The 24,721-nt window shown below is 39.4% G+C and overlaps 4 protein-coding genes across 5 annotated transcripts in view; 1 reads left to right on the plus strand and 3 right to left on the minus strand.

Annotated features, from left to right (window-relative positions):
- Positions 1–11,918, minus strand: part of poc1b (POC1 centriolar protein B) — a 50,952-nt gene extending 39,034 nt beyond the window's left edge. For both annotated transcript variants that reach the window (XM_085412970.1, XM_085412972.1), the window contains exons 1-10: positions 11,607–11,918; positions 10,993–11,077; positions 10,419–10,590; positions 10,086–10,265; positions 8,782–8,889; positions 8,299–8,414; positions 7,972–8,105; positions 7,819–7,887; positions 7,557–7,709; positions 7,308–7,385 (exon numbers count right to left, since the gene is read on the minus strand). In XM_085412970.1, the coding sequence (XP_085269096.1) occupies positions 7,308–7,385; positions 7,557–7,709; positions 7,819–7,887; positions 7,972–8,105; positions 8,299–8,414; positions 8,782–8,889; positions 10,086–10,265; positions 10,419–10,590; positions 10,993–11,077; positions 11,607–11,621 (1,110 nt within the window). In that variant the 5' untranslated portion in view covers positions 11,622–11,918. The remainder of the gene's footprint in view (positions 1–7,307; positions 7,386–7,556; positions 7,710–7,818; positions 7,888–7,971; positions 8,106–8,298; positions 8,415–8,781; positions 8,890–10,085; positions 10,266–10,418; positions 10,591–10,992; positions 11,078–11,606) is intronic.
- Positions 1,189–5,454, minus strand: LOC146665360 (sterile alpha motif domain-containing protein 3). Its single transcript, XM_085412973.1, has 2 exons — positions 2,125–5,454; positions 1,189–2,022 (listed from the first exon to the last, which is right to left on the minus strand). The coding sequence occupies exons 1-2, from the start codon at positions 3,193–3,195 to the stop codon at positions 1,858–1,860; spliced, it is 1,236 nt and encodes a 411-aa protein (XP_085269099.1). The 5' UTR covers positions 3,196–5,454; the 3' UTR covers positions 1,189–1,857.
- A 491-nt stretch (positions 11,919–12,409) lies between the features above and the next one.
- Positions 12,410–20,693, plus strand: cep41 (centrosomal protein 41). The gene is made up of 11 exons (XM_085412974.1): positions 12,410–12,494; positions 12,809–12,872; positions 12,975–13,022; positions 15,761–15,822; positions 16,072–16,141; positions 16,234–16,369; positions 18,026–18,192; positions 18,276–18,343; positions 18,454–18,568; positions 18,823–19,038; positions 19,401–20,693. The coding sequence occupies exons 1-11, from the start codon at positions 12,462–12,464 to the stop codon at positions 19,517–19,519; spliced, it is 1,098 nt and encodes a 365-aa protein (XP_085269100.1). The 5' UTR covers positions 12,410–12,461; the 3' UTR covers positions 19,520–20,693.
- Positions 20,694–24,503: 3,810 nt separating this feature from the next.
- Positions 24,504–24,721, minus strand: part of LOC146665362 (carboxypeptidase A1-like) — a 16,974-nt gene continuing 16,756 nt past the window's right edge. Inside the window, exon 11 of the mRNA XM_085412975.1 lies at positions 24,504–24,721. This exon is cut by the window's right edge and continues 127 nt beyond it. Coding sequence (XP_085269101.1) covers positions 24,661–24,721 — 61 coding nt within the window. The 3' untranslated portion in view covers positions 24,504–24,660.

Raw genomic sequence — 24,721 nt, forward strand, 5'->3', positions numbered from 1 at the left:
AGGCATTCGACCGTGTCCCTCGGGGTGTCCTGTGGGAGGTGTTGCGGGAATATGGGGTGTCTGGCCCATTGCTACGGGCCATTCGATCCCTATACAACCGTTGCAAGAGCTTGGTTCGCATTGCCGGCAATAAGTCGGACTCGTTCCCGGTGGGTGATGGGCTCCGCCAGGGCTGCCCTTTGTCTCCGGTTCTGTTCATAATTTTTATGGACAGGATTTCTAGGCGCAGCCAAGTGGCGGAGGGCTTTCGCTTTGGTGGCCTCAGAATCTCATCTCTGATTTTTGCAGATGATGTGGTTCTGTTGGCTTCATCGGGTGAGGGCCTCCAGCTCGCACTGGAGCGGTTCGCAGCCGAGTGTGAAGCAGCGGGAATGAGGATCAGCACCTCCAAATCTGAGGCCATGGTTCTCAGCCGGAAAAGGGTGGAGTGCCCACTCCGGGTCGGGGATGAGTTCCTGCCCCAAGTGGAGGAGTTCAAGTATCTCGGGGTCTTGTTCGCGAGTGATGGGAGAAGGGAGCCGGAGATCGACAGGCGGATTGGGGCTGCAGCTGCAGTAATGCGGACGCTGCACCGGTCCGTCGTGGTGAAGAGGGAGCTGAGTGTAAAAGCGAAGCTCTCAATTTACCGGTCGATCTACGTCCCTACCCTCACCTATGGCCACGAGCTGTGGGTAGTGACCGAAAGAACGAGATCGCGGATACAAGCGGCAGAAATGAGCTTCCTCCGAAGGGTGGCTGGCCTCTCCCTTAGAGATAGGGTGAGAAGTTCGGCCATCCGGGAGAGGCTCAGAGTAGAGCAGCTGCTGCTCCACATCGAAAGGAGCCAGCTGAGGTGGTTCGGGCATCTGACAAGGATGCCCCCTGGGCGCCTCCTGGGTGAGGTGTTCCAGGCATGTCCCACCGGGACCCAGGACACGCTGGAGAGATTATATCTCTCGGCTGGCCTGGGAACGCCTTGGTATTCCCCCGGATAAGCTGGAGGAGGTGGCTGGGGAGAGGGAGGTCTGGGCCTCTTTGCTTAGGCTGCTGCCCCCGCGACCCGGCCCCGGACAAAGCGGATGAAAATGGATGGATGGATGGATGAATTTTTAACAAATAAACAATTTAATTTTTATAACTTTAATTTAATCTGTTACATACTGCCCTGCTTTCAATGCACCCTTTGCTAGCAGTAGAATAAGGTGAGTGAAAGTAAATATAACCTAGATTTGGAGACTATTTCAAACAGTTTTTGTTGAGTTCTATGGATTCAACTATAATAGTTATATGTGAGATATGTGATGCAGAACTGGAAAAAGCCACCTGTGGACAAGTCTTGTAATGATGTGATTAAAACATTAAAAGCTCCTATCTACCCTCTTTAATGTATTTGTGTAACTTGTCTTCCTCATAAACGTTTATTGTGCAGTTGATGAAGATACTTGTAACACTCCAAATTATTACCTCAGTTTTTTCTCCTCACATTATTTGTAATATGACCCATACTTACCTTAATGTATTGTCAAGTTACATGTGACATGGAAAGTACCTATTTAAATTTACCCACCTCAGTTTGCAATTATGTGACCAAAAGTTACATTAATGTCTTTTCATCTCACTTATGAGGTGCAAAATACTTATGCATCTGAGTTTTACTTTTTCCTCTTCAATCTGAGTTTCCAAGTTACAAATACATCACTATATCCTTGACTCTTACAACAAAGAAAACAGACAAATATATTTTGAGTGATGTTTTCTTTAGCAAATTTTTACTCTGTCCACCTCTGATGTTCACTTTTTCACTCTTCAGTAAAAGATAGCCAACAATGCTCCTGAGATAATGAATTAGATAATTAACTTTTAAGGTGTGTAAGATTATCAATTATATTCTTGCAACATGTTCCTGATGCGCTCAATCTTAATTTTTGCAGCACCGCCTTTTGAAGAGACCAGGGACATTATTCTTGTGGAATACTGGTCCAGTTTTGCCATGAATGTTGTTTCCAAGTTAACAGTGGTGATCCTTTGGAATTCATCATTTATCTGTAAAAAATAAAAAAAAGACATAATTAAAAGCACAATGTGTTAATGTAATGCACAATGTCACAATTATAAGTTATCCTATAAATTATTTAATAAAATCACCTGTGCTGCATCAAAAAGCGCAGGCCATCTACTTCTGAAGTCATTCACAGGTGGTGCCAGATTAACAACTTCCTGTCTGCGATTCGAGAATGTTTTGGCCATTTTTTCACTGATGATCCGATAGTTGTTCCTCTTCTTCACTTCATCAAGAAGTTCCAATCTTTCCTTTTCCAAGCTTTCCTCTGTTTCTCCTTGTGGGTGAGGTGGCAAATAGTTCACCTCAGCCTTTCTTGGCTTTTTGAGATTCTTTGAAGGTGTCTTCTCATGTGCTTGCTTTCTTTTGAGAGAGTTCACATCCAGCTCAGGGCACCCAAGCCCTCTGAGTTTACTTCTGTAATTGCCCATTTTATATTTCAGTCTTTGTTGCCATCCATAGCATCCATTATAGGATCCCGGTTCTTTAAGGCAAGGATGTTGTTGAACAAGTGCTTCAGCTACATCTGCTAATTGTGCAGATGTTGGGTAGGCAACATACTGAAAGATCGTTTCAGCCAGTTTCTCAAGGATGTCTGGAAGAAGTGGAGTAAAGTTAAGTTTAGTTCCATCCTTTTTGAAAGTTTCATTTCCTGAAGCAAGTAAAAGCTCTGTGTCATAAGCAAAGCGAGGAACAGAAAAATTGGTAGGCCAGCGCTGTAAACGCCGACTCAAATGTTCAGGTGAGGAAAGAATGACTGTATCCTGAGATCCAGATGAGCAACTGGTGCCACAGGACACACTTGATGTCTCTGAGACTGATGTCTCTGAAATTGCTGAAGCATTGACCAAGGTCTCTGATGCAGATTTGAAGGAACTGTCTACATCACTAAATGTCAGAGTAATTGTGAGAGGTTCAATAATCTGAACCACCTTAAGTGTGTCCTTGTCCTTGATATCACCTGTTGATGTCAGAGAAAAATATTCTTCTCCAAAGTCAGCATCCTTATAGTGCAAAGTAAACTTCCCATCAATCTCAAAAGTCTCTTTCACAATAGATTCAAGTTCTTCCACTGTTCCAGGGATTCCATGTGGTAAGTCCAGTTTTCGAATGTTATGCTCTTTGAGTATGATCCGAAGTTTAGCAGGATGAGACATTGAGGTACCTATATAAAAAGGAAAACAAAAAAACAAAACAGAATTTAGCTTTTGAATTTTACTCGTGGTGGAATATACCTCCTACCTCCTTGATAAATGGGTTCGCAAGCTATTCCATGTTTTAAATGAGCAGTAACAATCCCAGTATAGACAAGGCATAAATAGTTCACCTTGGCTATGTCTAAGCCTGTAATGCTTTAAGAGCTGATTCCTTCTTGGTGTTTCAAATTTGCAAATTTTGCAAGTCCAGTGCATTTTGAAATTTATTGCAACTTTTGGTAATGCAAAGACTTATCGAGGCTTTTGAGTAAACAAGTTATTTTAAGTATAAAACCTTCTCTAAAACACTACAATGAAACACTGAAAAGATGAATCCAAAAATAATAAAATAAATCTACAGACTGTAGTTTAAAATTGGAAAAATTGTGTCATATCCATGTGTGTGAGAGAATTTTCTTTTTAATTATTTGAAGACCACTGTTGACATGCCACAATACCACACTTCACATTATGCTTACAATTACAGAAGGTAACGAAAGCAATTCGTGTGCACACACACAATTTTGTTTTTTCTTGCTAGGTCAACTAACTTTAACCTCAGGCATATTTCACATTCGAGCTTAAAATATCAATACATTTGATAGAAATACTTTTACTCACATAAATACTCTGGCATAAATTCCCCACATTTCACTCTGTCAGTAATTAGTTACCTCACCCAAGACCGTCGAAACACAAATTTACTCTGACACCATGATAAAAATGCAGGCAGCTGCTGACTGGTTAATTTGAACATATACAGGTTCAAATTGAACATGCTCTGCTGTCTGCAAGGTCTATCAGCTAACCAAATGCACCCTGACAAGTGACAAACTTTAAGTATAAGTGGAAAAATTGACAATGTACTCTCATATTTGCGAGGAACGTTTGCTAGCTAAAAGAAAGCTAGCTAACAACTTTAGCATAGTAAAGTTGCTAAAGTTAAACTATGATTAAAACCATCAAATTTAAAGTGTACAAATATAACTTGTAATTAATCTATTTAGAATTCAATGCTTAGTTAACTCACCGAATACAGTCTAGGTGAAACACACCTCTACTCCCACAAAGTGATAAGAATGAAGACAACTGCTACGCCTGTGATGATACGAACATATGCTACGGGGTTACCCTCTGCTGTATGCATGGTCTCATACACATCTATGGCTAACCAAGGTAACCACCAGAGTGACAGATTTAATTGACAGATTTCATTAATAACAGGGAAAAAATACAAATGCTTTTACTTTTATAGAGTAACAACTAGCATAACACAGAGTGTCAATTCACATCATGTAGCTGCCATTGTCAGACTAAACTTACGCAGTGAATTCCTGTAACTAGTACATATTTATAAAAGAGTATAAAACAAGAAACTTACCAGGTAGTGGTGCCAACCTCTGTTTTTTTCCGTTTCTTCTTTTTTTATGGCAGTTGTAATTATTTTTTCGTTATGGTCCAGTTATGGGCAGTTCAAACACGAAGGATGTTCCAACTCACTTTTACATGTTACACAAACTTAATATTTTCTTTTGTTGATTGATGACAAAAGTATTTTGTTCAATATACTAAAACATTTAAGTTAAGGAGGTGTTTATTAATTTCTGTGTTGCACTGACTTTTAACATTGATTAGTCAACTCACTGAAACGTGTACATGTAGACAACTTACTTTTTTAAGTAGAAAAATGCTTTTTTGTTAAGTTCTATCTACAAACACCATGAATATTTTTTAGAGTGTGTGGTTTCCAGACAAATATGAGACCCAGTCCCTGAACAAATTCCACGTTTAGTCGGAAACGTAATGGATAAAGTTACCATGTTAGAAACAGAACTTTGAAACAAGATGTTCATACTTATAGCCTCCTCAATCATACAGAGACAACCAGCAGATGGCAGCTGATGATGATTAGATACATCATTTTGTGAAACTGGTGTGTCTATCAAAGTTTTTTAATGTCAGCTGATAGTTGCTACAAAACAGAGAATGGCCCAGATTCTGACTGAATTTTTGCTCAAAACCTTATCCTGCTAGTGCTGCTAGCTCAGCGCTCAGAATTAGTCATGTAAAAGAGGAAGACGAAACAGCTGATGCCCCAGGAGAGTGATCATGTCATTACTGACACCTGCACTTCCATACAAACATCCTGAAGGTAATCATGCAGAATTGTATAGTTTTGTAAGCACTTTTGCAAAACTACAAACATTTTCACCAGTTAAAAAAAATATTTCGAAAGAGGGGAAAACAACAATGTTATTCAAGTGTGAATAACATTGTTGTTTTCCCCTTAAACACTTGAATGTTTGCAGCTCAGTCAGATTCTCTCCAGGGAACTAATACACACTCAGAATAAAAGCAAACCAAAGTGAATACTAGCAGGTTTAAAGGCCATTAGTCAAAAAAGCTAATAAAGCATAAGTGATAAGAGGAGATGGCCCTAAATTATAGACAGGGAGGTTACCAATGGTAGCAGGAAGGCCAGAGTATAGCAACCTTCCCATGGGGCCACCCATGTAGCCACCTCAGGCAACTTGCATGTCCCAGTCATTTTCTCTCACTCTCTCACTCTCGTTCTCTCTATTTTCGTTTTTACTTGGGCCCATTAGGGCGATGAAGGGGAAACATGGACACAGAGCGGAAGGGAAATCTCTCTGAGGACATCTACAACAGTGAGAGACCAAAGAAACTAACCAGAAGGGAAGACGAGAGGAAAAGAGGACAAGGCAGAGGGGGAGGAAAGATGAGGTTTCTAAGAGATGGCTATCAGGAGATGAGAGCTGACAGGAGGAGTAGCACTGAGGGCTCCCTGCTCTGAACCAATTTAAACAGGAATGGCCCTCTCTCACTCACACACACACACACACACACACACACACACACACACACACACACACACACACACACCTAGTGACTCATGTCATGTACAAACCCCTGGAGCACGACCACAAACACACACAAACGACTGGGAAATCACTAGCACATTCACACGCTGTAAATGCTCATTCAATGCTCATAAATATGCACATGCATTCATGCAAAGACAACCTGCAGAAGCCACTGAAAAGTGATGATATATTATAATAAGTCAGAAGCTGTGTCTGTGTGTGACATTCATTCATCTTGCCATTTTTGGCAACGATAAAACTGACGTACATGTATAAATTTTGGGTGACATCATGGTGCAGTGATTAAAACTAGTGCATAATAATGCATGCAATGGATTCAGAGGATTGAGGAAGAGTCATTCTTGGATTCTAGTCTAGAAATTAAATTTCCTGCCTTTAAACTATTCTGTTTGAAATCCACATCCAATTCTCACAATAATCTAAAGCCTCGATTTAAAATCAAGCACTGTGCAGTCTTTGACGTAACAGTGGATGAGGTATTTTGCCGCACAATCAAATCAAAATCAGTCGGTCTCAGTTCTGTGAAAATGTGCATTACTACTCATCTTCATTAACATTTCTTCCCATTTATGCAGAATTGAGGAATCCTAAGACAAACATTAAAGAGGAGACTTTGGCCCATGATTTTCACGCTTATCAAACTGGTATGCATCCATCACAATCAGGAAGCCTCCATCTAATCTACAGTTTATTTTTAATCATGATATTAACCTACTTTGTCTACTTACAGTATTTGTGTACACTGCACCATTATACTACAGCCTGTTTATGAACAGTTTACAGTCATTCTAATCGTAAACACAAAGCAAAAATAAATAAAACAATGATATACATCACAGCATCCTTAACATCCGCTGAAGCAAGTTTTAGAAAAGCTTCAGGATTTCAAAACTAAACACTGGTCTGCACTGCCACCTGGTGGTGATATGCGCATCCCCTCCAAATGATACAAGTATGAATTAGTTTAAGTCGTCTATAAAATGTTCTCATAGACACTATAAGAACATTTTTCATCAGTATCTTGAGTAGTAGTTAAATATTGCTGTTTCTGTATTTCAATATGTTTGTGTTTCAAGTCATTTTTATGCACACACTAAATAATAATCTACATAGACACCCAACTAAATATCCTACGGTTTAGATGTGTTGAAATCTGCATTAGCTTACCATGTTGCCATGGACAGACTGTCCCAGCTGTATGACATGTGGCTCAGTTGATCTGGTGTCTTTTACTGCTGGACTGACCTGGCAACAAAACATGTAATTAAGCAGCAAGCACTGTGCCTTCCAAACAAAGTACGATCTTTAAATGTTTACATCTGCTGTTTATATCAAAATGGCAAATGTCTAAAAAAATGTTTAATAGCACAGAGTTTTGATGGTCTGTTAGTATTAATGAAGTGAAACAAGACTGACCTGAATGGCTGTAGGCTGTGGGTGATGAAGGTGTGGTCCCCTGGGATGAATGTCAGACAGGTGGGGTGGGGGATCTGGTGTCGACCTCCGGCTGTGTTGAAGTAAGACATCCTGATATGACCTGCTGTCAAAGTTAGTCTTCCACAGCAGCACCTAAGCAACCAAGATGCAACCACATGACCCAAATTCAGCACATTTTCCAACAGTAAAGATATGACCTCGAATGATTTGGGTAATTCATTGTTCAGTCATCGTGCAGAACCTGACTGTCAGCTCCTCCTGAGGCAAAGACATCTCCAGCCCTGGAAAAGGCCACAGTGATCACAGCACCCTAATAAAATATATTAAAGAATGTCAAAGACTACAATCAAACACTATGAAGAACTAATAAAATGGACATTTCTTTAAGCATCACCTTGTGCCCATGAAGAGTGTAGATCAGACGCCCTTCCAACAGGTCCAATATCTTAATAGTGCCATCATTCGAACCACTTATCACATAGTTGTTGGATGGGTGGAAGGAAAAACTGTTGATTCCTGCACTATGAACTGATCCAATTGTACAAAAAATAAGCCACAACCACAAAAATACACATATAAAATTGAATTTTAAATGAAAACTTAAATCAGGTGAATTAATTGTATACCTAGTAATCTAGAAATGCAATTAAAGTCTTAACTGTAGGATATTTTAGACACTTGTTTATACAAGATGAAAGAAAAAAAAAAAGCATTATCGTACCACGATAATGCTGAATAAGCTTGTTGGTCCGTAAATCCCAGATTTTCAAAGTACTGTCAGCTCCTGACGATGCAATACAGGTACCACTGGAGTTGAAATCAACAAATGTTGCTGATCTGGGGTTTAAAAAACAAAAACAAAAAAAGAAGTCAATCAGTGGCCATGAATAGGAGAGCAAAAATAGGCGAGTTAGTTTTCACATCAAATTACATCTAATGATGTTCTGGCCTTTCACCACTTTACAATCCAGCTTCTAAATTTTCAAACACAACCAATACCCTCAAATCGGGATATCTCTTCATTAAGAAAAATATGCAGCTTAATACATTTTTGAAAAGTGTATGCGCAAAATTCATCAAAGAGAAAATGTGACTGTATTAACACAACAAATTGAATTTTGAATTTCAAGTAACTGATGCACAAAACTTATATGAAACATATTGAGAAAAGAGAACACTAGATCAGTTTTTGGAGAGATTTTACCCTCCACAGTCGGTCAAACAGTTGATGCAGTGTTTGGTAGATGTGTCCCAAAGCCGGACAGTCCGGTCATCCCCACAGGAAGCTATGATTCTGCCATCCGGAGAAAATCTACAGGAAATAAACACACAACGATAATACAGAAAAAGTTCAAATCCACTTTTTGCAGTACTGTGCTGTTTCACACTCATATAGTTAAAAACACTCAGTTGATCAGTGAGTTGTTTATACAGTTATGATCAGACGTTTGCTCAATGTTTTTCCTCAATACTCTCAATTCTGGGTTTTTAATGTCTGCTTTGAACTATTCTTTTTCCAGGGTGGAATGATTGTACAGCAAACAGATTAAATTAAGGCAAAAAAACAGAACTGGGTATACATTTATTTTGGATTCATTTTTAAGTGTACAGAAGTACACATACAGGCTTAAATATATACACCTAATCACTTAAATATTTTAATAAGGGGATGCTGAAGGTTCTACAATGTTTTCTAACTTAAAAAGACCAAAACCTATTAACTTACCTATTAACTACAACTGGACTTTTTTGACAGCACTTATTGAACTGATCAATATTAAGAACAATGGGAAAAGTCCAAGTTAAGATCCAATGAGAATGTCATGGATCCATTTCTACACAACTGCAGATTCCAAAATCCTTAGTTCAAACAATTTTGCACAAGCATGGTGGTGGTATCATCCTGCTATGGGGCCATTTTGCTGCCGGCTGTACTCTTAGACTGCAAAAAGTAGATAAAAGTAAAAAATGAAGAAGGAGGGCTACCTCCAATTTCTGCAACTCCGCAATTAGGTATTCCAACAGGAAAATGATTGCAAACACACAACAAAGCTTGTTTTAGAATGGATAAAGCAGGCCAACATTAAGTCACGACCTCACACTACTGAAAAGTTGTCACCTTCCCCTAAAAATCCAGGTCTGTGCCAAAAAACAAGCAATTTAAATGAACTCAGGAAGAGTGGTGAAACATCTTTGTTGATGACTACCAAAAATATCTGGTTGATGTGCAACTTTCTGAATGACATTCAAATAAATATTGGTCTTCTCTAACCCTGAGTGGATTGGGAAAAAGAACAGTTCAAAGAAATCACTAAAAGACTAAAAGGTTTGCTGAGATTTATGCCAATGAGCTGTATGTAAACTTTTAATCACAACTCTATGTAACATATTAACTTCTTTGACTATATTGGAAATTCAAACGAGCTCAAACATACAAACCAAATGTCAAGTAAGTTATAACACAACTGCATGAAAATAGACTATAGGGATTTATGTGGTCTTTGGTACCTAGCACAGCGCACCCAGTTAGTGTGCTGATTGAGGGAGTAGATGAAGCACTGCCGGTGAACACTCCACACTTTAACAGACTTGTCATCTGATGCTGTCACCAGTCTCTGGCCATCATGGGAGAAGGCAACACTGCGTACAGCAGCTGTGTGGGCTTTGAACACTGTCGACTCGCCTTTCCTATGAGATGCACAGAAAATAACTAAATACAGCCATTTTATTTTTGTTGCCAAATCTCTGCAAGACATTAATTTATACACCAAACTGCATGTTATTGGACCGAGTTTTAATTCACAGGTTAAACATGTCTTGGATAAAGTGACTGATGCTTACATTGAAGGTGTCCACAGTCTGACTGTTCTGTCCTTGGAAGAAGAAGCCACCAGATTGCTAGATGGAGAGAATTGCACCCCAGTGATCACATCCTGGTGCCCAACAAATTGAAAGGCCCTCGCTTTGGGAGCCAAATTCCATATCATCAAGTTTTTATCTAATGACCCTGAGGCTGGAGGGACAAAAGGTAACAAAGACACATGGAGACATTTCAAACAAAAAGTGAAATGAAACTCCCGTCAGTACAATCAGTACAGATGGCCTTTGTTAGAGAAATAATGCAAAAACATAGGAAAAATTGGACACGTTCAGGTTAAATGTCCACCCATTAAAACAGCCCTTTTTGGAACACAGGATAGGTGGTTTCAATATTACTTGCCTAGTTCTAAAAAATAGCTTAAATCTGTTCATTTTAGTTAAAATATTATCAATAAAAATTTGAAATACCTAGCAATGTCAACATGCTCTTTCTCTTTTTTATAACGTTATTTCAAGGTCAAAAGAATGACACAAGACTAGAGCAAATATATGCATGATGTTAAAAGCATGTCTGCATTTGAAAAGTAAGGGTTACCCAGTTGTTTGCGGTTCGGATTGAAGTCTGCACAAGTGACAGCATCTTTGTGTCCCTTAAAGTGCCTCTCCAACGTAGGATCCTCCTTCAATTACAAAGCTCAATTAGTGTAGAAAAATCTGCGTGCATTGTTTTAAAAAAAAAAAATCATCTTGACAGGAAAGTAGGCTGTGTAAACAATAAATAATTTCTAACTTCTTCGAACTAGGAAAACTCAGCGATTATAGTAAAACATTTGACTTTGATTTTCGAATGACACTCTGGCGTTGCTCTGCTTCATGAACACTTTCACTCTTTTCGTGTCGTTAGGGACAACTTGCTCAGACTCAAGTCTACTGCTGGATAAGCGTGGTAGTCTTTACTTCCCTGCTTTGCTGCGTGGTCGTCCGACACTACAAACATTACGCTTGGCGAAGCTGAAGAAAGGCAGGTGTAAGCGATGCTTTAATAAGTTAATATAGAGGACCCCGTGTGACAGCCCAATCAGTAAATCCTCTTAGCAGACGTAGCTAAAAGAAACTTGCCGACTCGGCTAATATTAGCGCTATATGACGTTATGTACACAAAGTTTAGCACATTTCTTTTAACGCAAGTTTTAAAACAAATATACTTACCATAACAGACGCCATTGTGTGTGTTGAGTAAAAATGCTAAAGTTGTCTGAAGGAAATTTGAACTAACCCGCTCATCTGCACCTCCATGACTGTCAACACAGCACTGCGCGTCCAGCAACTCGTTCAGACCTGGCCTATCGAACTCAGATATAATAGCTCAACACTTTTTTTCAGTAAGCTGAATTCACGTCGTACTTTATGGTTTCCGAGGTCAAAAATAAACAATGAGTTTCGTTAAACGCATAACAGAATTGAACCTTTCATCTGCAGCGTTAAGCTAAAACGAAAACAAAAAACAACCCGTGTTCTGTAGCAAAGACTGGTGTTGCATTCATGACACATGTTAAAATAGTAAACGTATAAATCTTCACTGGAAACCATCTTTACAAGATAATACTTATGCACAAAAACCATTCACAAATACAGAAAAATCACTCAAAGTGAACAAAATAGTATTGCTGAATTATTCTATTCAAACTCTGGTGTCATATTAAGGATTTAAGGGCTTACTGTAATTACGTGTCGTACAAATATAAAAAACGAGCATAGCATATTGTGTTAAACAACAAAGAGGAAAGACTGCGTAAAAATATCGGGTAGAACATACCAAATTCATAAACCACGGAAATATTCTGCAAACTGTATGTGTTGTGCTTTTGACCTAAAAAAAAACGAGACCTGAACGCGCCATGTCATGGGTGGAGCGTCTTTGGCTGCTAAGCAACTAGCCAAACCACTATGTCGACAGAGCGCCAGAGTATAACCTTACCTGATTGGTCGGGGAAAAAACATTGACGAATCAAAACTGAGATTGTTAACCTTGAAACTGGACTTTTGATATTGCGGTTTAAAAAGATGTCGCTGAATCGGAGCATCGGCAACGCAGAGGTAACGTTGGGGAAGAAAAACAGCACTAGTTATTTTATTTACACGCTAAGTGGCATTACTGCACTGTCGAAAAATCCATTAACTTAATGCGGCTACAGCATGAGCAACAAAAAATAATGTAGCCCTTCCAAAGAGGTAGCTAGTCGGCTATATTGGTGTCAGTGTTACCGTATCAACGGTAGTGCACCTGTTAAAATGACAGCATTAGCTAGATTACTCACTACTATTGAAAAGGTGCTCTTTATTCTAGACTGTACGATTTGCGTTTAAGCTATCACAGCTAACGCTAACGTGTCGTTCTTTTCTCCCTGCAGTACATGAAGAAAAAGATACCGAAAAACGCAAAGTATGAGCATGTGAAAACGAGGCTTGACACAGGTACATATGCAAGATTTACGTGACTGTGTAGCTTATTTTGACACACAGTTTGAATGCTCTTTAACTTCCTTATATATGTTAATGTCACGGTTTATTTCCCAGGATGTAGTCTCACGAAGTATATGGAAAGACTGGAGGAGATTAAAAAAAGTGAGTAACCTGTCTTTAAGAATTTCGTGATTGCAGTATCCTTATAAGCGTTCTCATAACAGCAGTGTGCATCAATATTAAAAGCACTCTGAATGATTCCATATGTGATCCTTTTGACTGCAAACCATGAAAACAAGCATCCATGCAAAAGCCTTTCTGGACAAACAAACACCCAATAAAAGAACAACAAAAAGGTATTAAACGTGGATCATTAATGCTCTGATACATTTATCTGGCTTCTTAATGACTACCAGTCACTCTCAGTCCTAAAACTCACATATCAGTGTTCCTGCACACAAGTACTCTGCATGCCAACACCCTCATGGACTGAGATGTGCACCTGCTTACTCCACTGGGCCTAAGTGAAACACAAAACATCTGTTCCTCCAGGCAGCTGGTCATAATAGTACAAAATCCCTGTTTAATGTACCGCCCCCTTGTGCCACCTCCCACACAGTTGCATCAAAAATAACAGCTCTCTTAGGCGATAACCAACTATACTTATTCCTTACTCTTTTATTTTCTATAACCGAGATCTATACTTTATCTTTCTCACCAGTTACAATAAAAATCGATTATTTTTACAGTTTCAGTGTCTTCCTTGACAATGGCAACATTTTTGACCCAAGTAGTACAAAACAGTTGTTCTGCCCACTGGTCTGCTAGCCTGCTACTTTTGACTATTGGTCATGTAACATCAGTTCAGCCTTGTGGCAAGTTACAAATGAGGTCTTTTCTTTATAAAGTGAAAACATGGCTCAAATAGCACACCTTGGCAGAACTCTAAGATCCATGCACTTTCCTTAAGTGCACAAGACCTGTTTACTGTACATTCAAGGCAAGATTTCCCAACCTGGCACTCCCAATTTCTTAATAATCAATGGGTGTCTCCTTGCTCTCTGTGTACTGTCAAAAGGTAAAAGAGTGAGGTGCTAACCTATTGATATAGCCCAGTTTAATAAATCAAATTTGTGGACAGTGATTTTTTTTCCTTCTGATTTCTCAGGGGTAAGAGACCCTGATCCCTCCATTCTCTGAAGCAGATTGTACCACTGTTCACATTTTTTCCTCTGCGGGACTGAACCCAGTCTTAAGGGACATACTGGCAAGGTGCCAGCAAGGGTCTTTTGTCACAGTGCGAATTACTGAGGTCTGAATGGTAATAATACCAGCATTAGCTGCACTGATAAAAACAGGCTGAGCAGTTTGATTTGAGCACTGGGGTGGTAGCTTTAGTGGTAAGGTAGAATGGGAACAGACACGTTAGAGTTGTGGCTCTGGCTACGTCCACACTAATGCGTTTTTTCATTTGAAAACGCATCATTTTCTCTGCGTTTTGGCTTCCCGTCCACACTGAGACGGCGTTTTTGCTGAAGGAAAATGCAGCATTTTGAAAACGCTCTCGAAAACGCATACATTTGAAGACAGTGCTTTCGCGTCACAGCAAAAACGAAGACTTTTTGAAAACGATGACACATTTTAGTCATGTGATGCAGTCATGTGGCCAATTAAACTAAGATAGCGGAGGGCAGATGTTTTGTTTGCTCTCAATTTTGACAGCCCTACTAAAGATTAATATCAGTCTGTACATGCTCCAGATAGCTTTTCTTCAAATTCTTTAACTCTCACTCGCTTTTACAACTTTGTACTTTTGTGTTACGCACAGCAACAACTCCACCTCAATGTTAGTCCATTGAAAAAAAACTCGGTGCTTTTCCTCAACATTTTGCCGCAACATTTCAAAGAGCGGCAAAGTAAATAAATGACAAACAGAAATGAGGCAGGCTGAATCGTCTTGCGTTTCACGCATGCGCAATACTGGAACGTAAGCGTTTTCGGCCGTTTACGTCCACACGTACACGGGTATTTTTGAAAACAGAGATTTTCCGTTTTCGTTTTAAAAAATAATCCCGTCCACACATAAAGGCAGAAATGAAGGAAAACGCTGCTAGGAACATGCCAAAGCAGCAGGTGGCGCTATATTCCTAACCGTGTAGAAATGTTGGCCAATCAGAAGTCTAGAAGCCTTGGTGGGAAAAAGTAAACAAAGCTGGGGCATAGAAGCAGAACCGAGTGGTATGTGTGGAGGGACAGTAACTGTGTGTATATGTAAGCATTTAAACACTGCAGAGAGTACAATTAACAGTAACAGTATTGTAGAAATTCATTTCACCGAAACAATAACGTGGCGCACAGTGTGACGTCAAAAAAGGCGCACATCTTTGACACTGCGTTTTCTCCGTTTTTCTCGTCCACACGTAAATGCAAAAACGGAGTTTTAGAAAATATCCACCCTGGCCGGAGTTTTTAAAAATCTCCGTTTTCAGTGATCAAAAACGCCGTTTACGTGTGGACGAAAGGTGCAAACGCATAGAAAAATCTGCGTTTTCAAAAATACCCGGGTACGTGTGGGCATAGCGACTGAAAACGCTAGTGTGGATGCGGGGCGTTTTCAAATCTATCTGGTCCAGTGTGGACGTAGCCTCTGTGAAGCAATGGAAGGGGATAAAGAAATACAGGACCTGATAGACCCAGGTGAATTTGAACTACTAAGGCTGCACGCAGTGGCTAACTCTATTATACTCTTTGGTTCACACTTATCAATTACATTAGACTTCACAGGAAGCATTTACGTTCATCTTCAAGGGTTATTCAAAAAGAGCAGCTATCATCAAGACTGATGGTTTTCAGCGTTGCATATATATTAGATTCATGCATTTGTTTTCTTTCCATTTAAGATTACAGGTATCGAAAAGATGAAATCTTCAAACGATTAAAAGTGACAACATTTGCACAACTGGTAAGCATGAAAATTGACTTTTTCCAGAACTGTAACATTCTGTAAGTTTGGTGTTGCAATCAGTGGAAAGTCTACCGACCAACTTGATCATAGATGGTGATTAAACAAATGGCTCTCTGTTTATTGATATTTCTTCTTTTATTTTCCACAAGCTTCAGGATGTGTATTTCTTTTGTTACACTTTCATTTATAATTTTGTTTAAAAAAATTTCTTCTCCTTTATCTTCAAAATGTTCTTTTCCACACCAGATACTGCAGGTGGCCTCTGTTTCCGACCTGAATGAAAATGAAAAAGATAGTGAATCTCACAGTCCAGAAGGTAATAGTTGCAGTCAGAATTACTTGTTCACTTAGCATGACTTACTGACAGTAGCTGACAGTGTATTGTAATGTATGGTTATTGATTTGTAGATGGTCTGCGGTTGGAGTCTGGAGGAGACTCAGAGTTCGCGTCTGAACACACCAATGGCTCTTTGCTGGCATCAGACTGTCAGGAGACAGGAGATGCCAATGAAGTCTGCTACACTGCTAGGTCAACTCTTCTAAGGTCATTTACAGCACTCCGTAAACCTTTACAGAGTATACCATACTATTTGTATTTGGACAGACAAACTTTATTATGACAAAATTTACTATTATTATTACTGTTTATATTAAAATGTATCCTAAGGCAACAGTAAATATCATTACATTGTATTTCCTTTTTAAAGATTTTGAAACTTTCTCGATGCAGTATCTGACTTCTATATGAAGTCAATTTTCTTTTTCCAGGAGTCTAATTTGTATTTGCAACTGCACTAGCAGATAGATCAGATCTGGATGGGTATTACATTGTGAGTTCACCCATTTCAAGATGTCTTTTGATATCTACCCACATGTATTTCATGGTTAATAGATGGCTTATAAAGTCTTGAGAATTGAACTTTCTATGGTGGCCTTGAGAGGTCAAATGGACTGCAACAAAACATTGAAAAAGCACACAAAACACAACATAAGTTGAATAAAACACAACGGAAGTAGGAAAAAAACCCCAGCAAAAGCTGAATGAAACAACAGAAATAAAAAGAAAAATGCTAAAACATTCCAAAATAAAATGGATGTGTTTCTGGGGACACAATAAGGTGACGGATGAGATACAGAAATAGCAGAAACAAAAACATGCAAAGGATTGCACTGACACTTTTTTTTTTTTTAAAGTGATAGGTTTGTTGTCCTTGGATGCCTCCATTTTTTTTCTAAGTGATTTAAATATTGACTTATGTCGTTGTTTACATTTTGCACAACATCCCAAATTTTTCTTCTGGGAAGTGTTTTGTAGAACGATACAAAGAGAGTTTGTTGACAGCCAACCTGCGTTACATTATCAGCCTCTGTCACACCCAGCACATAACAATCGCTACATTAACCCCAAGCACACCTGAAATTTACACCCACTGTTCATTATCTGTTTACATACAACATGCTTTTTGCACCTAAGGGCATCTGTTTGTCCAAAAACCCTACATCCCTGTTTATTTCACACTTAATGACCTCCCTCACTCTGTTCTTAGCATCCCATACTCTCCAATCATTATCATCATTATCATCATCGTGCACTTTAAATAGGAATCCCACAGGTGTAATTCTATCGGTGGCCTCTCTGAAGGAGACAGACTGCCATTGTAATGGGAGTCCTTTGGAGCATACGTCACCCTGTGCTTGGGGACAGATGGAGACAGAAATAAGGGCAGCACTGGGTTAAACTTGTGATGCGCTGTTTGACAAACTCTTATTAGGCCTTCTGTCCTTTATGAGACAAAGTGACTACTCTACTATATTGACTCAACACTGCTGTCACCAGGCTTTTATAGTCATATGTCAGGAGAAGTTAAATGAGTGGAAATGATTTGTAGCCCGTGTTAGACTAAAATTAACTGTAGAGGGTGTCGAGTGGGTGAACTGGGTGAATCACATCAGGAAAAAAGTATAGTGTCAGTATCAGGTTTTAGTCTTTGCCTCAGTGTACAGATAATAATGTGCTCTGTCCACACAATATATACCTCCGATCTTACAATTAAATTATCCGTTATTTTCATATGTTGGATACTCAGTTCTTTAGCATCCCTGAGTTATAAATGTGACAGTTGCCAGACTCAGAAAAACTACAATATAAAATGCAAGAAGCTGCAGACAGTCTGAGGCTCTCCAATCTTTGACCTTTCAGTGTCATTAGTGGTGTGGGAGAGCTGAATATAGACAGGAACAATCAAAAGATGGCAAGTGAGTTGGTGTCCAGCCCAGAGCCAACTGACAGGCCCTACACCGATTGCCCCTACCTGCTGCTGGATGTGAGAGATCGTGACGAGTATGACTGCTGCCACATCATTAGCGGTAGGTAAACATGAAGCTGGATCATTGAACTCCTTGTACAAAAAAATGACATTTTTAATTTCAATTGTCTGTCTTTCATGCAGCACACAGTTTTCCAATTGCCATGCTATCTCGGACAATGAACCCCTACACCAAAGAAGTGCTGGAATACGTATCCTTTTATAGTCACATCGCAAATTTGGCAGCTGTTAATCTTTCATGTTACAAATGTGAATAGCAACACTTAACTACTGACTGTACCTTAACCCACCAGCGGTGTAGAAAAATGCCCCAGGGAAGATCATCATTGTATATGATGAGGATGAGAGAATAGCTAGCCAGGCAGCTACCACCATGTGTGAACGAGGGTTTGAGAATCTGTTTATGCTCAGTGGAGGTAAGCTCTAATATCACTGGAGCCTTTTAAAGTACTTTCTCTAGAAGTAATCCGTTTCATAGCGAACATGTGATATGTGTCCAGGTGTGAACCTGCCAAGCATATATGTTTTCCAATGAACTCAGAGACTGTGGCCAAAATGCACCGTTGCCCCTTTCTGCAGCAGCTCTGGGATGTAAACACTAACGTCTACAATTATTAAAAATAAGTTTTGTAAAACCAAGCCTTTGTCTTCATGTGTCTTGCCTTGCCAGGTCTCAGAGTAATCGCTCAGAAATTTCCAAGCGGTATGACAACAGGCTCCATCCCTGCCTCATGCCTGTCCTCTCCTACATCATCAAAAGGGAAAAAATGCAACGCGTCACATCATCCGGCACGAGCAGCAGAGAAGAGGTGGCGGTTCACATCAGACGAGCTGGCCAAGATCCAGGAACAGCTGGAGGAAATACTCATCCCCAGTAACTCTAACAGTAAGAAGACACTGTTAAAGATTTAAAATCCAACTGGAAATCCAATTTGTAGAACACAGCAGTTGGCAGCCACTTGCTGCATTTCCAGAATTTTCTCCTTTTAAACTATTAAAACAACGGTTTTTGTTCCTGTATTACGGTATTTAAAACCTTATGTCCCATATGCAGTATTTTCTATTTCATAGACTACTGAGGTTGAAGCTAAATACTTATTTGATTGTTCCAGTTGTTGTTGTTGTTGTTGTTGTTGTTGTTATTAATATCATTATTATTATTATTATTATCATTATTATTAACAATAAAAATAATAGTATTACCATATTGCTTCCATAAAGTGATGCTATGGCCCATGTTTACTGCAGGTCGAATGTCCAGCCGAATGTCAACCAGCAGTGCCCGATCTACTGCATCAAGTCGTTACAGTTCGTCTACAAGTGGTAGAGGCACTGCGCGAGTTCAGAGCAGTAGATCCTGGAAATAACCCCACTCCTTTCTTAACCACAGATGTTAACAAATATACCTCTAAATAACAGTCCATGTCTTTCAGTTAAATCTAGCATTCAGCTGGATCCAGTATCATTTGTGGAAGAAACTAAATAACTAAATAAAAAGTCAGCTTTCCTCCAGAATGTTCTCTGAATGCTAACATTTCCCTTAAATATATTTCTGTATGTTGGAAATATCATGCTAATCACTTTACAACCAGCACACTAGTAAGACGTTCAAATCTAGATAGTTGTGTGACTCTGCATATAAAAACTATGTTAGGAACAACACAGATGTTTTATTTGAGACTCTGAACGGTTTCCAGTTGATTTCTTAACAGTCTTTCAAAGTGAACCTGAGATCAAAGGACTTTTCTCACACGTATAACACTATTCATCAGTTTTCACCAGCTAATAAATCTGCACAAATAAATCTGTGCATGGTCTGGTCATATTTTGGTATTTCGGCTGGAGCCAGGAAAAAAATGAATGTTAATATGACATGAAGCATATGCTGGAAATCTCTTTATGAAATGAAGTGTAATGTATTGGACAAGTGATGTTATAGAGTTTAATCCAGTTTATTAGGTTTTGAAAAGTTGTGCTGTATTTTTGTAACTTTTGTCTTTCTATTATGACAGTTCACCAACAGTCTTTAACTGCAGTTTCAGCATTTTAGTGTATTTTTTTAATCTAAAGTACTGTGAAATGTTCACATTGTGTGATTAATGGAAACCTTCACACTGACATGCATGACACAGATCAGTCACTAAAGAAAATATATGATCGTTTTTGTCGTGGCCAGAGCATATTTATTACAAGCATTGCCTACATCTTAAGAGCAATATTGTGATTTGTGGCCTGTTGTTTGCATGTTAGTGACTTTACATGTGCTTTCCCTGTCAAGTGCATTTTTTTCTAACCATCTTTTCACCATCTGTCTTAAATTGTTTACATGATTTTATTTGTAATGAATATCAAATAAAGGGTAAAATGGTTTTCCTGTACCTTTTTTGTTTGTTTTATTTGACCCACCACCTACTTTCACATAGGTACTGCTGTGGTTTCATCTGAGATGCATAAAATTACCTTTTGTAATTAAAATGTCACATACATTATATGTACTACTGCAGTGGTGAATGTTTATATTAAATATGGCCAAATGGCAATGACAACAAGGTTCAAGCGAGTCTTATTCCACACAGACAATAATGCAGTCTTCACTTCAGCTTAATGCAATGTGTTCTTCTTGTGAATCTTCATGATGCCGGTGATTTCAGTGTTTGATATGACCATTTCAGACACATGTCTGAACTTGAGCATAGTTTCTATTTGCAGCTGGTAGCCAATAACAAACAAAAGAAGTGATCCCACAGGTCCTACCTTGTAGGAATCCCTTGGGTAGAGCCTCGAGGGCAAGCATTAGGTGCTTGGGCCTTGGCCCATGGGGTCTGGCCGAGCTGAGCCTGAAGAAACTACTTGGGTCAGTCCTGCTGTGAGTCAACTACCCCAGAAGAGTGGACATAGGGGATCAGTGATTTGTGAATGGGGCGGCAGTCAGAGGTGGAAGTCCTGGGCCTCTGATCCCCGGTTTCCAAAATTGGCATGTGGCACATGGAACATCACCTCATACAACTAGCCTAGGTGACGTATTCTATTTTAACCTCGGGATTTCCAGGCCATACTCCTCACCGATGTTTCTGTATACTATGCTAACCACTTGGCTAAAGTGCCTCATGTATGTCCTGCCTGATAGCATCTTGCACCCTGCTGTTATGTGTTAAATTGTGTCCGGGTCATTGTTGCACACCCTGCACCCGGGGTCTTGGCCGATGTGGTAGAGCACAGACTCTGTTCATCTTGTGCTTAGAGTTTGTTGCTGTGCTGCTATGATTAGTGCCTCTGTGTTGTCTTTCAGTCCAGCCACTGGTAGGAATGTCAACCACTCCTATCTGACAGTGGTGCATACCGTGCAGGGTATGTACTCCTGACTGTATTTTTGTGCCAAAAACTCTGACCAAGTAAAGATGATTATTTCTGTCTGAAATTGCAAAATGTGAACATGACCTTGCAAATATTAATTGCGATCATATTACATCAATAGATAATTTGGATCTGTGTTGTTATTCCATGATGACGTTTTGAGTGAAATAACAATTAAATATATACAAACAAAAAACATCAAATGCAAGCAAAGGGAGACAGCTTTACCATGATTGAATAGTGAAGTACACAAACTTAAACAGAAATAAGATTTTGCTTTAAAAACAGCATTGACTACCGAAATCAACACTGATCACATGATATATAAAAGCCTGAGAAATAAAGTAGTCCTGAAATTATGTAAAGCTAAAGCTTTATATTGCACTGCTCTTATGGAAAAAGCTAAAGATCATAATATTTCACTTTGGAATCACTTAAATAAATTAATAAATAGATCATCGAGTCGGAAGGAAATTAAGGAAAAATTTAAATGGTACAGTTATTACAGATAAAGGTTGTTTCATTAAAAGATACAGGAATTTACTGACATTTACAGCTTTAAAATTTGTCAGTTAGAAATAGAAGATGAAAATGAATGGAAAGGGGTATTAATTACTCCAGTTTTTAAAGGAGAGGACAATGATTTGATATGCAACTATGATCCAATTTCCATACTTCCTGTTCTGTCGAAGATACTTGAGAAAAGTGTCGCTACATACAGTTGATCAATTAGAGACTAAGCGACATCTTCATCCAGTATAGATAAGATAAGATAGAACTTTATTAATCCCTCAGGTGGGTTCCTCTGGGAAGTTTGGTTTTAGACTAAAATGTTTTACAGAAACTGCAAATTTCTACTTTGTTGAAAATATTAAATAATTTTTAGATGATGATAGTGTTGTGGGGGCAGCGTTTCTTGACCTAAAAAGGCATCTGACGCTGTCAGCTATGACATACTTTTCTCTTAATTGTTTTTAATTTGATTTATCAAAACAAGCAGTTTATTGGATTGTGTAATATCATCACACAGGATAGCAGTGTTTGAAGGTTGACCAAGAGATGTCATCTTTGTTGGGAAATAAAATGGGTCTTCTCCAAGAATCCCTCCTGCGCCCACTGGGGTGGGATTGTACTACTAGAAGGCAACATTGCAGACACTGAGGGGAGCTACAAGTATCTGGGAAGCCCACAGGCAAATAGGAACACTAAAGCAGCTATTGGGAAAGCTGCATCCACCAAATACCTCCAGAGAATAAGGGAAGTCCTGAGGAGTCAGTTGCATGCAAAGAACAAAATCTGCGCAATTAACACCTACACCCTGCTTGTCATCAGGTACTCTGCTGGGATAATAAGCTTGCCAAAGGAGGTGACGAGAAAGACGAGAAAGTCCTTATCATGTATGGAGGGTTTCACCCCAAATCCAGCATCATGAGACGTCACTCACTAAGAACTAATGAGTATCAGAACCACTGTCCAGGATCAGAAAAAAAAGTACATCAGGAAGTTTGCCACAGCTGACCGTGTGCTTAGTGAACATCACAGGCAGCATAAACCTGAGAAACAAGAGGAGCAAAGGGGGGAACCATCATGGAAGACAGGTCCTACTGCACAGTATGTACCACCGTAAGATAGGAGGAATGGCTGAAATCCAGAATTCCTACCAGTGGCTGGACAAAGCTGGACTGAAAGACAACACAGAGGCACGAATTATGGCAGCACAGGAACAAACTCTATAGCACAAGATGAACAGAGTCTGTGCTCTACCACATCGGCCAAGACCCTGGGTGCAGGGTGTGCAACAATGGCCCAGAGACAGTTCAGCACATAACAGCAGGGTGCAAGATGCTAGCAGGCAGGACATACATGGACCTCCATAACTGGAGGCTGGCATAATATACAGGAACATCTGTGCCAAGTATGGTCTGGAAATCCCAAGGTCAGAATTGTCATGGTCCTGGGCCATGTTGGCCCAGTATTCTTAGTTTTCATGTATTTTTGTATTTTGTTCCTTATTTAGGCCATGTTTCCTGAGTTGCCCTGGTGTGTTGTTCCCTAAGTGTTTTCCCTTCGTGACTCTTACCCCCTGTGTGCCCCTCTGTGTATTCATGAGCCCTCATCTCTCTTTGTGTTTATTCTATGTTTTCCCCAGCCCGTTATGTCTGTGTTTTCCCCGTGCTCTCTCTCCTCCTGTCTGAACCTCTGTACTTCCTGTTTTACTTTGCCCGTCTCCCGCCAGTGTGGTGTTCACTCCTGCTGTGTCTTGTTATGATTATCAGTGTCACCTGTGTTCCCCGTGTGCTCCCACTTCCCTCGTTAACCCTCTGTGTATTTATGTCTGCATCTCCCTCAGTTTTGTGTCGTGTTCTCCCTCATGCTGCGTGGATTTCCCTGTGTCTCTCTGCGAGTGTTAGTTTATGGTTCCCAGTTTAAGTTTTGTATTTCCTACGTTCTGCCTCTCCAGCATTAAAGCTGTGATTTTTGAGTTCATCCCCGAGTCTGTGAGTTTTGCAATTTGGGTCCTCCTCCTGCCTGCCACACAGCGATCCATGACAAGAATGGGATATACCCCCTAGTGTTGTTGAGAATGGCCGAGCTAAGATCCTGTGGAACTTCCAGTTACAGACAAAATGGTGATGGCTAACTGACCGGACATAGTAGCGGTGCACACATAATCAGCCTTAGTGATAGACTCGAGTTCAAAGGATATGACTATGTGGATTTTCATTTTTTAACCCCTTAATATTAAACACCTTCATTTAGAAATTGCATTTTGTCTTTATTTGTGTTAACTTTGTCTAATATTTAAATTTGTTTGATGATCTGAAACAATAACGTGTGACAAACATACAAAAAATAGGAAATTGGAAAGGGGGCAAACACATTTTTTCACACCACTGTAAATGTAAAATGTAGTTTAAAAAAAGGTTCAATACTGCCTTTAGTAATTGTAAAAAAAAAAAAAAAAAAAGATCTTGCATAAATACTGTATTTGTGCAATAGAATCTAAATTAAATCATAATACATGGAAGTACCAATTTCAATGCATGATCATTTATTTCTTTGTAACTTTCACAATGGCTAAAAATCCACTGAATATAACAACTGTGATTTTAGTCTTGAAGATGATGCTTAAGTGGTTATATTTGTACACAGATCAGTATGGGTTCTTGAGGGTGTGATCCATGATGGTCATCAGAGCCAGCCAAGTCTCCTGA

Source organism: Rhamphochromis longiceps, linkage group LG7, assembly GCF_057381845.1.
Source record: "Rhamphochromis longiceps isolate RC_006_pf linkage group LG7, R_longiceps_female_GT1.1, whole genome shotgun sequence".
Taxonomy (NCBI): Eukaryota; Metazoa; Chordata; class Actinopteri; order Cichliformes; family Cichlidae; genus Rhamphochromis; species Rhamphochromis longiceps.